The sequence below is a fragment of the Periophthalmus magnuspinnatus genome, chromosome 15 (assembly GCF_009829125.3).
Source record: "Periophthalmus magnuspinnatus isolate fPerMag1 chromosome 15, fPerMag1.2.pri, whole genome shotgun sequence".
NCBI classification, from domain to species: Eukaryota; Metazoa; Chordata; class Actinopteri; order Gobiiformes; family Gobiidae; genus Periophthalmus; species Periophthalmus magnuspinnatus.
In genome coordinates, this window is record NC_047140.1 from 14921528 (window position 1) to 14933992 (window position 12465).

The window sequence follows — 12465 nt, forward strand, 5'->3', positions numbered from 1 at the left end:
ATCTTAGTACTGCTACTACTACTCCAGTCTGTCACTTTGCATTCGCTATCACTACCACTTGGTACAACAACTAATATTATCAGATTAACAAAAACAACTACTACAACAACTACTACTACTACTTCTACTATTATGGCTACTTTTACTACTACTACAAGTACAACAACTAATACATTATTCAGTATTGATAGATTGAGATAGAATAAGCTTCCATTACTTATCCTCAAAGCACTGCTACTGCCAGTTCTTCAACCAATACTCTGCATTAGATAGACTCTTCACTGTCAGAGGGGTTCAAACACTACTCCAAAAGAGTTTATTTTTATTTTTATTATTTACTGCATTTGGCTTTTGGTTTTAAAATTGTCCCAGCAAAAAAAAAAAAAAAAAAAAAAAAAAAAAAAAATCTGTATTCATGGGTTTCAGCTTCCTGTTGTATTACATTTTTTAGGACTTTTCCCATTCACAAGATATAATATTTTGATTTATATTGATAATCACTATAGCAACAATCCAAATTTTTTGATCATTCTGGAAAGGTTAATGCTTTGTCGGGTCGGGAGGGATGGTCTACTGTGATTGATCATTCGAAGTGATGAAGGAAAAGGGTTATGGGTAAATGGGTAAGGTCAGAGTTAGGCACTTGATACAACAACAACTGCTACTGTTGCTACTACTACTTTACGATTACAGATACTTTTACTACTACTACTACTACAACTAATACATAATTTAGACAAATAGACAGTCACGATAACACATTTTGAAGTGTGATATGTACATATATGATAATATTGAAACAAATTTGTTGTGCGACTGACACAAAAACCCTAAAGCAGAATATTCCCCCCAAAATATTCTAAATGAACAATATGGTTAAAAAAAAATACAAACTGCAGAATGAAACACTTTTGTTTGTTTGTTATTAGTTATCTTATTTTCTTCTGTCATTTAGCAGAATCATTAATCACATTACCTGATTCATGAATATCACAAAAAAACAACACAAAAATAACACTGAAGGCTGAAGTTTAACATTTATTTGCCTAAACCTTTTAACATTTAGAACATAAGATGGCAGAAAATGTATTTACAGACAAAAACAAAACTCATCTCTCATGATTTTAGGAAAGAAGACCTCTTTGTACACACATACAGATAAACAGACACACAAATCCATACACATCGATATTCATACACACACACACACACACACACACACACCCCACACACACACACGAATCCATGAACACATGTCAATATGCATACATAAGTATACATCTCGATATGCATACACACAGCAGTCCTCTGTCCTTATACTTTTTCCATCAATTGTTGTTGTTGCATTGTGACTTTTTTATTACAGCCTCTTTTGTTTGCCGACAGTTTGACCTGACAGCGGCTTCCCAAAACTGAACCAGGATGTGTGATAAAATGTGACAAACATAAGCTTCAGCCTGAGCCCGGTTCCTTCTCCCGATTTAGTCACAACTTCCCCAAATCCATGAGAAGTGCAGAGCCGTGGCCGCCTGCTTCCCTATAGAGACAGGAGACATGCAACAGAAGGCCAATACACACTTTATATGCAGCAGTCAATAGTGTTGTCACGATACTACAATGTCTAGATTTCAATACTAAGGAATCATACTAAGATCATTCTAAAGCTATTCAGGAAAGGTTCATCTCTCCTATGAATGTGACATGTTTCGATGCTAGTTTTAGTATTTGTATCTGATTTACAATACTTTTGACATCCCCACAGACATGTTCTTATTCGATCTATATGCTCTATATTATTGTAATTTCAAGTCACCAAGGAGCACTATGTGACCGTTCAAATGAGCACTTTGAGGACTTTGCCATCTGCTTGTTGTTACACACTGCAAAATTAAACTAAGGGTTAAGGATCATTGTTGTCCCTCTGGGGAAGTTTGTCCTTTGCATTTGTCCTTCAATGCTGCTGGGGCAACCTGTTAAAAGCACTGGGACCCATCTCCAGATCTAGAGCTAGTCTTGGTCAAGACTACCTTAGCTGGAGGATTTGACCTAATGTGCATGTTTTGGGTTGATGGGGGAAACTGGAGTGTCTCAAGGAAACCCAACCAGACACAGGTAGAACATGCAAACTCTGCACAGAAAGGCCCAGGTGTGCAAGTCAAATCTGGAGCCTTCTTATTGTGAGGTGACCGCCTCTATGTGCCTCTATCTTGCATGTAAATTACAGGGGGTTATTTACTTATTGAGTAATTATTGTTGCATATTGGATATTTACTTGCCTCTTCATAGATCTGACCTGTAACTGAGCTTGTGGCATTACCTGTATGTTTGTTTGTTTTGACAAGTCATTTTTACAAGAGTTCACAAAGTTAAAGATGGATTCTGAACTATTTTGAGACTTGAGTGAATAGTTTTGCAGTTTATCTGATCTGCGAGATTTTTAGATTCAGAAAATGTGCCAAAGCAATTGAAATTTTAATATTTGTACACTGAAAACTGTCCATGTATCAAAGTAATCATGGTCAATCTGGAAGGCTGGCAGTTTGATTTACACTCTGACAAGTGGATACTGTTGTTGTGCACTTGGGCAAGACACTTCACACATGCTTATGAAAATGTGTGAAATGCATAGGCTCTACTTAACTGTATTGTTGGTGGTTTTGCATGTATGATAGTTTTATTTAATCAGTTTTGCAAGTCCAGAAAAAAACACCTTTTAATAATACTCAAAGTGGCTTGTGGTGGAAGAGTGACCATGTTTTAACTGGAAGGTTGGCAGTCTCATACTATTGTTGTGCCCTTGGGCAAGAAACTGTGAATATGGTGTGTGAAATGAGTTTGAAGTTATATATTGTTTATAGTTTTATTGAAAATGATGCTTTTGTATGAATGGTATACTTTTTCTCATCTGTGTGGTAAGTTCAAGTATTTAACCTTTCTTCTATACATTTATGTTTCATATAAAAAGCAGGGTAAAAATGATATAAACGTTTTTGCCTGCTCATACCGTTGGGCACGGCGTCAGTTGCAGCCGGTGGTTGGAGCGTGTTCCCGAGCTTCCCTTTCTGTCACTTCTCCATAACTCTTGTATTTCACTTCAGACTGTGCCTTCTGCTTCCCCTTCTCCACACATCCATGTTCCTCTTCTCTGAGCAAACAGGCCTGACACGGGACACTTAAATCAAATAATATTACAATGGGAAAACAGGAATTAGTACTTATACTATAGAGTTCATTATTGAATGTATTTCTGTTGCTGCTGGAGGAGAGCAACTCACATCTGACCAAATCTCTTATCTGATCAGACTTAGAGGAAGCTTCACTTTGGTTGAAAAGTCTAACACTGTTATTCTGAGAATGGACTTCAGTGTATTAGTGTATTCAAGAGTCGTGCATAGGTCAACTCTGCATAAGAAACAGTCTCCTCAGCAAAATAATCATCCAAAATCATGAAACTGAGGGGTTGCAAAGGCGGGTTAACTGTATGACAACACTTGGACTAAGACCTACTTCAGTCTGATTGGTTTAATTTACCATTACAAGAAAGTTATACTTGAACTTAAACTTGAATTGTGAAGAAAGAAAAAGAAAGAGAAGTGTTACATAATTTAATTGTATCTGAAAGGCCTGTCACGATAATTACTATATTGACTTATCATTCAATATACGTTGGATGGAACAATATATTTTGGGGCTCAATAATTATTGTGTATACTTTTTTTTTTTTTTTTTTTGCCATACAATAAGATTTAAGTCATAAACATTGAACAAATAACTTCTATGACTGATTACAGATACAGATTAAGTACTAAAGTGTTTCATTCTGCTGTGTATGTATTGAAGTTAATTGGTTTTTAACAGTATTGTACATTTTTTATACTTTTTGCAATTTCAATTTGCTCATGGGTTATTGTGTCAATGGCATAAATTCAGTATTATTGTTTATCGTCTATATTTTCTTCAGCAATATATCAAACTACTAAATGTGTTATCATGACAGGCTTTTGAAAGTTATAGCAAAATATATATTTTATTTTTTTATATTTAGCCATCTCAAAAAGATCAAATGAGTTCATATTCAGGACAGAAGTACACACCTAAACACACAACATGGAGGATATATACACTTAAGTCATAATGTGGAACATTTCCATGGAGACCAGCAGGAGGTGGACCCGACAGCTAAAAGTTACACAGTGCACCTTTAAAGAGTTCAAAAGTATTATAAAGGTCAGGCTCAAGTGTGTGCAAGTTTCCAGTATAGAAAAATACAGTGGCTTAATGAGAATGAGAAAATAAGGAGTTTGTGACATTAGGTGATAGATGTGTGCACAAAATGGCAGATATGTTTTGTGCTCTAGGGCAGCTGTGGCGTCAGAGGGATCTTTCAGTTATAGCCTATACTTTTACTCCATTTACAGTGCAAACAGTAGGTCATATGTTACTGTTATAAAAAGTCTGAAGTTGAAATAGACCAGAGTAAGTGTGGTTGTGGTGGAGCAGTCGTCCCTGTATTTCACCGAGCCTCTTCCTGTCACTCACTTCCTGTTTATCATCTCAAAGTGTGATACAGAATCTACATCAGATCAATGCTACACCTGCAAATGTGTGCGCTCCTGGATACGGGAAATATGTGTCACACATTCAATCTGCTAAACATACTTTGAATGAAACCTCTGATTAATCACAATACAGACATTTTTATATCATGAGATAAGAACTGTGTATAGTGAGCGCTCTGAGACTTGCAAAATTCAAACTAAAACAAATTTATGATTTGAGCAACAATTCCTTCTTGATTTGAATCTTAATTGCTAAAGCAACAAAGGACGGCTGCCATAGCTTGAAAGCATAGTTGCTTTTTCCTCTTAATTCCATTGCGTTGATAATACATTAGCAGTTCTACCACCAGAACTACTGATTTTGAAAGTTTCTGGCAAAAGATTGTAACCTTCTCCAGATCACAAATAGTTTGACTTTACATGTTTTAGGTTGCTGGTCTAGTGCACTCTCCTCACAGTCTGTACTGTAAATGCCAATGGAGGAATCCGCAACTCCTGAGCCAGAAAATGGGGCAGGAGTACCTAGCTGTAGGATTAACCTGTTGTGCATAGCAGGTTAAGTAAGGTCCATGCCTTCCCTCTCAGCCCTGAATTAGCCCATTGCTCATGTTTTAGGGTGCTATTAAGATCCATAATAAACTATCATATTTCAGACAAGGCGTAGGCCAAGTGTACATGCTGTTAGTAGTGAGTTTGAAACCATAGTAAGCTGCAAATGTATTTTAAAATGGACAGATCAGAATTCTATGGTGTAATTTGCTGTTTAACTGTAAGATTGCAGATTTGTGGACCTGGATTATTGTGAATATCTCTGTGAGCACTGAGCCCGTCCAAACAAACATAAACTGGCACAAAATTCAACATCTTCTCTTTAGTAGAAATAAGCAAAAGTTTTTTTTTTCACAATAGCTTCAGAAAATGGTCTCATTATTCAACCCCAAAGACATGATTGTGGTCAGTTAAAAGAACTTTTGGGCATAGTATTAATATGGAACGTTTGTGGACCTAATCTCTAACAAATAAAGCTACGGTCAAACACAGTGGATCTCTCATAGAGTTATATTTATGGAGTTTCAGCTTCCTGTCATATGCAACAATCTGAGGACTTTTTTCCATTCAAAAGATACATTTTGTTAATCACTATGGCAATGGTGCTAATTTTCCTTCTCTCTCAAACCAATGGCTAGGCCCCGCCCTCCATCTGAAATTATGACATCATCCCATTCTAAAACGTGAACAGGACCTTGTACATGTGCAGGTTTCCAGTGCGCTCCTTATAAAGACACCATACATTAGTCTGTGAAGGATGCACTGCAAAAAGTAAAATCTTGCCAAGTTATAATTACAGATCAAGTTAAATTTTCTTAATTTGAATAATTGTGTATTGTGCACAAGGTTGCTTGTACTTCCAGTCAGAGGGAGGATTAGTAATCTCTATGAGGTTTTGCATGAGGTCTCGCTAAAATCAATAAATCCTGACAGATCAGGCAGTGGACAGGGAGCTGCAGGTGGATGTCACTTTACACATGTAGGAAAAACTTCACTGGAGGGGATTAAAAAGTCAAAAGTAACATTACAAAATTACCAAAATTAGCATTAGCACCAACACAAAGACATACAAAACACAGAACTCTGTGTAATCCCTTGGTTGTCCAGGCACGATCCATAGTAGCACAGAAGTGTCCAGCTCTCTGTCCACTGCCTGATCTGTCAGTATTTACTGATTTTAGTGAGACCTGGCAAAAACCTCATGGACATTAGATTAGAGCAGAAATGGCGTCGCTTCTGATTAGAACTAGCTGGCTACCATTGGGCAAAGAGCCAATTTGAAGATCGTAGATAGGTTTAGATGACTTTTTGCAGTGTGCATGCCGTGGCCCCAGCCCTGACTCCTCTCTGGTGTTTTGCAGCCGTTGTCATAAAGGCAGAGAGTGGCGCAGATGCGGACAGTGGCGTGAACGTAGCGGAGGAGGAAGAGTTTGCCGAGGACTTGCGTGTGGTCGATTCGTCTGGGCCCAAAATGAACGGATCTGGGCCAAGTCCGGGACCCAAGGCCTACCCTTCGTCTGGAGGCATCAGGCTGCCCAACGGCAAGCTCAAGTGCGATATCTGTGGCATAGTGTGTATCGGGCCCAATGTGCTGATGGTGCACAAGAGAAGCCACACTGGTAAGACCTCTGCCAAGGCACCACCACATGTTTGAGGGACAGTGATAGGGACAGAGAGGGAGGAGGCGGGACCCTTTAATTACAATCAATGTGGCATTTGTTGATGGTTTTCAGATCATCAGAATGTGATGATGTCATACTCCCAGATGGGGGCAAGAGGTATTTTTCCCACATTGTACTTTGTCATGAAATATCCAAAAGGTAAATACATCCAGATCATGATCATTTCTATTAGTGACTATAGTCACCAACTCGCTGTATTACAACAAAAATCTGCATTTTAACATGATTCATTTTAGCTGCCCTTATCTGTGTTATTGGTCTGAAGAACAGTGTGAGTTCATCTGAAACTCAGCAACTGTTTAAACCGATGAGAAGCACAAAACAGAAATCTATGGAAGAATTTGCATTTTATCGGTTGTAGATGTTTTGACATGATTTATGTTAAGAGATGGACTATGTAACTTTTCTGTCTCCATGGAAATGTCCTTTGCCTGGAATGTTGGAGAATATTGCATTAAACTTATCTATGCCCATGATGTCACCGGGCCAAGTTACAGGTAGATCTGTGGAGAGGCGAGTCTGTTGAGTTTTTTGTTTTTTTTAATAAATGGAAGATGAATACGTTCAATGCCAAACTATGGAACATTCCAAGCTAAACAATGACATCACCAAGGAGACAAGCACGTGGAAAAGTAACATAGTGCAGCTTTAACTTTAACGTTGTCTTTGCATGACACACTTTTCCTTTGGTGCATGAAATAGTCTCTTTGATTTACCATTATCATTTGTTTATTGTTTATTTGAAATTACCGCAAAACCGTCCAATCATTTCTGTAAAAAGTCACAAAGAGAAAACTTTAAGTACTCGGAAATCTGCAATTACTGTGGATCTGGGCTGAGTGACAATTATCCGTCTATTAAAAGTTTTTCAAAAATCAAAATTGATATTCTTTTGTTACCAAGTCAAAACCAGCGGTGCTGAAAAAGGCACTTAACTGTCAAGCCTCGAAAACTAATGAAAAATCAAAATGGAGAATAGGATCGCGCGATGTAAATGCGCGAGACACTACAATAAAAGATATAATGAACCGCTGCGTTTTAAATAGAAAAAGTATTCAGTGCCGAATCTCTCCGCTCCCGAAATGCCTTTTTAATGAGTATCCTTTTCATATATTTTTGCTGCTTCACTGGTGACTCTTATATTACGAAATGGTGGGAGGAGGAGGGGTGAGATGTTTAAGAAAAGACGTATTAAAACGAGAATGCCACAACAGTGGCGGCGGTTCGGTTGGATATATTGGTTTATTCCAGGGGCGTTGATCAGGAAGACTGCCTCTCAACATTGCGAGCTCTCTCCCCCTCCTTCACTTTATTCAAATGAGGAGTGAATTTGCATTGTGATGTGGGGCGCTTAGTTTAGAAAAGAAGAAGGGGGAAAAAATGAGATTCGGAGAGCAAATTGACCCACGCAATGGTGCATTACGAAGCTGGCAGGAGCAGAGAGGCAGGCGGAGAGAGCGGTTGTTCCATCTTAGGCAGCGCGTGGCAGGGTAGAGGTATGGGGGGGAGAGAGAGGGGGGATGTAGGGTTGTCATTGGGCCCTTCGCTGGGAACGGGAGGCTTGTAGGGCGCTGACCCCATGTTCTCACAGCCGGAGCCCATTTCCATACAATACATGACACTGGCTGTAATTAAAATGAGTTTAGGGGCAGAGCAGGGGTATATGGTACAGGCACGGGCTAGATTTTATTCATGTTAAATGTACTTGCACACATTTCAGATTTTTTTAAAAAACATTTTTAATAATGTATGATTTCAAGTTTGTTTTCAAAATATAGTGGAAATCAAAGACATCTTAATCTCTTAAAAGTCTATTAAATAAAATTGTTCAAATAAGGACTGAATGTGCCACTACTGTCCGCATATATATACTACTACTGATTGCTAAATGTGTTGGATTTGAATTTCTGCTAGTTCTGCCACATTATTTTTCCTCTTTATGCTATTAAACTTCAATCAAAGGGCTAATGGGTCTGTATTTCTCCTCACGCTCCTCTCTGTTTTGTGTATTCTCAGGCGAGCGTCCTTTCCAGTGCAGTCAGTGTGGGGCCTCGTTCACTCAGAAGGGAAACCTGCTCAGACACATAAAGCTTCACTCTGGAGAAAAGCCCTTTAAATGTCACCTGTGCAGCTATGCATGCCGCCGCCGTGACGCCCTAACCGGACACCTGCGCACACACTCAGGTAAACGAACTACATGTAAACTCTATTAACTAAGAGAAACTTATTATGTTATACTAGTGATCAACTTGCACACTCACGTAAACCAGCTTGTCAATGTGTGTGTGGAGTGAATGAATACTGCGCAAAATTGCAAAGTGATCACAGAGCACACTACTACCTCTAGTTATGGCCACCCCCACACTCACTCAGGTACCACTACGGGTTATAACCTGTACATACTATAGTCATTTTCAGCTAATGCTCACAATTAAGTCAATACTGCAGTTATACAGGCCATCACCTGTACACACTGAAGGAAACTTATATTTTCAGGTTAAATAAATGGTTGGGATGTTATTTTGTGAAGTTATTGTCTAATCTCCTTGTATATTAACATATCTTTGTGGTTGTCTGTTGCAGTGGGTAAACCTCATAAGTGCGCATACTGTGGGCGGAGTTACAAACAGAGGAGTTCATTGGAGGAGCACAAAGAGCGTTGTCATAACTACCTGCAGTGTATGGGATTGCAGAACAACATCTACCCAGGTCTGTACACACACACTATCTGTACATCTTAACGTCTTTCACATTTTACAACTTACAGTAAAGAAAAATATTTGGAAAACAACTTATTTTATCTGAGACATGATTTTGGGGAGTTGCAGTTTAGCAGTGTAGGAAAGATAATTTAGGTGCACATGTATGGGCTTTAAAAACACAGAGGAGCTTGAAAAATCTGCAGTATTGCTAAGGTTTTCTGACGGTGCCCCTTCTGTGTTGTATTTTGCAGTAGTGAAGGAGGAGAACCACAGTGATGGGAGGGAGGACATGGGGCAGTCTGGCTGTGACAGAGCCTTGGTGCTCGACAGACTGGCCAATAATGTAGCTAAACGGAAGAGCTCTATGCCACAGAAGTTTGTGGGTAAGCGCTGCTTCCTTATTAATACTTATCAATACTTGTATTGCGTATAAAACATTGGACAAATCACTCCAAAGTACTAGCAATGTCATTACTATGATAAAAGCTGTCTGGGTGTGCACAGTTTTGTTTTTTTTTTGTTTTGTTTTTTAAAGTTAGGGGTGTTTATAGAATTAGAAGATGTAATATGTAACTGTCCTGGTGGCTGGTGCACCACCTGCTTGTGTCTATGGAGAAACTATAGCTTTGCCTGGAAACTATGGTATTAAAAATTGTTATCCATCTCCATGGAGACAAACAGGTCAATCCACCAGGTCAAGTTGCAGATAAGATCTGTGAACTAATTCACTGCATCCAGATCTGTATCTGTAAATTAATTAACCAGCAATTCATTTTCACCAAAATGTTCTCTCTTAGTAACCCAAATGTATTTTTCATTTCAGGTGACAAGCGCCTCTCGGACCTGTCGTACGACACCACCTCCACAGATCTGATGCAGCCTCATGTGATCGACCAGGCCATAAACAGTGCCATCAGTTACCTTGGCGCTGATTCCTTACGCCCATTGGTCCAAACTTCACCTGGCTCCTCCTCCGACGTGGGACTAGGTTCTATGTTCCCTTTCCACAAATCCCAAAATGACAACTCGACTCCCCACAACCTCTCAGCGAAAGACAGCGCTGCCGAAAACCTCCTCCTCCTCTCCAAATCCAAGTCTGCTTCCAGTGAGAAAGATGGGTCCCCTAGCCACAGCGGACACGAAAGCACCGACGATACAGAGAGCAATAACGAGGATCGACCAGCGGGGGGCGCTGCTGCCGGGCTAATCTACTTAACCAATCACATAACATCCGGATCGAGAAATGGAGTGATCCCATTGGTCAAAGAGGAGCAGCAGAGGCAGTACGAGGCGATGCGCGTGGGGTTGGAGCTAGCATCGGAAGGTTTTAAGGTGCTAACTTCAGATGGAGAGCAGGTCCGAGCGTACAGGTGTGAACATTGTAGAGTGCTGTTCCTGGATCATGTCATGTACACAATTCACATGGGTTGCCACGGTTTCAGAGACCCGCTCGAATGCAATCTGTGCGGACACCGAAGCCAAGATAGATACGAGTTTTCATCCCATATCACGAGAGGGGAGCACCGATATTAACCAGTCTGCTGTCACCTTATATTAACTACACCTAATTATCTCTAATAAAGCATGAAGACTTAATTCATAATGAACAAAAAGTTTTTAAGAGAGGGTATTACAGGGGGTTTTAATTGTTGACATATTTAGATCTCCATGTTTCCTTTTATCGTTTTGAAAATGCTATATTCACCCAAAACAACATCCGTTTTGTTTTTGAGGCTCTGAATCCTCTTTCCCCTTACCCTTACAATACAATTGGTGTGCATCCCGCTAATGAAACTACTGCACATCGCATCAGGTTTGTGAAGTTGTAGAGTAGTATCATGCTTTTGTATATTTATGGAACATTGCCGTGGGGGAGCGTGGGTGACGTGGACTGAGTCTTGTAAAGGTGCATACTGTTAACCATAAGGAGGGTTCAAATAAGGCCATGGTGAGATCGCTAAATTACTCAAATATGCATAATTGACATGATAAAACCACTTCAGGCACGTTTTTGATGTGGGAACAATTTAATATTAACATTTTAATAACAACATTATAAACATTTGCATAATACCCTGCCTTTAAGAATAATTTTGGCTTGGCAACTACACAATTAAACCTAACTCCTAACCCCTTAAGCCTGAATCATTCTTAATAAATCATTGATAAGCTATTTGTTCATTATGAATTGAGTCTTTGTTCATGCTTTATTAAGGTGTAGATATTATAAGTGTAACCAATCACAAAACACACTGAAGAAGATACAAAAATGGCATGACAGTAAAGAGAAGTAGATTGATCCAGTTTCTTCACTGTTACAAACTAAATTTCTGTTTTTACCTACCCCCTATCCCCGCCCACTGCTCTGTATTTACTTGTGATTATTCAAAATCGAACTTCAGGTCATACATGAAAAGTTCAATAAAATGTAAAATAATGAGTTTTATTGTCTGCTAATCTGGAAGCGCTATTAGCATACTAGTTGTTGTTAGCATTACCATGACGGCAAACTCCGTTCTGGTCTCTGAAAGTTGTGAAAAGCTCCTAAAATTATTGTAGTGAATAGTTAGGATGCTCTGAATGCATAAGGTCAGTGAGGGACAACTTTGGACCACGACAAATAATGAACTAGTTATGTTTTTCACATGTTTAAGACTATAATTTGATATAATTGGATTTTTTTTTTTCAGTTTCATTTCATAGAGGTTGAGAACAAACTCAGAAGTTATATCAGTTCCAAGGAAAAAAAACAAAAACCTGAAACTAAATCTGATCTGAGTTTTGGGAATTAGAGGAGAGAGGATTCCTGGAGCAGCCCTCACTCACTTCCTCATCCTGGTACTTCCACTTCTCTGTACTGTCACTTGTCTCAACTGTGCACAAAGGGAAAATAATGTGATGTACATACACAAACGCATGATATAATGTTCAGAGTGTCTGTTTACGTGCACAGCCGAAATCTGATTTCTGGAG

At 39.1% G+C, this 12465-nt stretch overlaps 1 protein-coding gene across 4 annotated transcripts in view; it reads left to right on the forward strand.

The window, feature by feature from the left end:
- Positions 1-11371, forward strand: part of ikzf1 (IKAROS family zinc finger 1 (Ikaros)) — a 28735-nt gene extending 17364 nt beyond the window's left edge. The window contains exons 4-8 of one of the 4 annotated variants that reach the window (XM_033979863.2): positions 6470-6727; positions 8807-8974; positions 9374-9499; positions 9744-9875; positions 10316-11371. In XM_033979863.2, the coding sequence (XP_033835754.1) occupies positions 6470-6727; positions 8807-8974; positions 9374-9499; positions 9744-9875; positions 10316-11025 (1394 nt within the window). In that variant the 3' untranslated portion in view covers positions 11026-11371. The remainder of the gene's footprint in view (positions 1-6469; positions 6728-8806; positions 8975-9373; positions 9500-9743; positions 9876-10315) is intronic. The other 3 variants (XM_033979864.2, XM_033979865.2, XM_033979866.2) reach the window with 3 other exon arrangements.
- The last annotated feature ends 1094 nt before the right edge of the window (positions 11372-12465 follow it).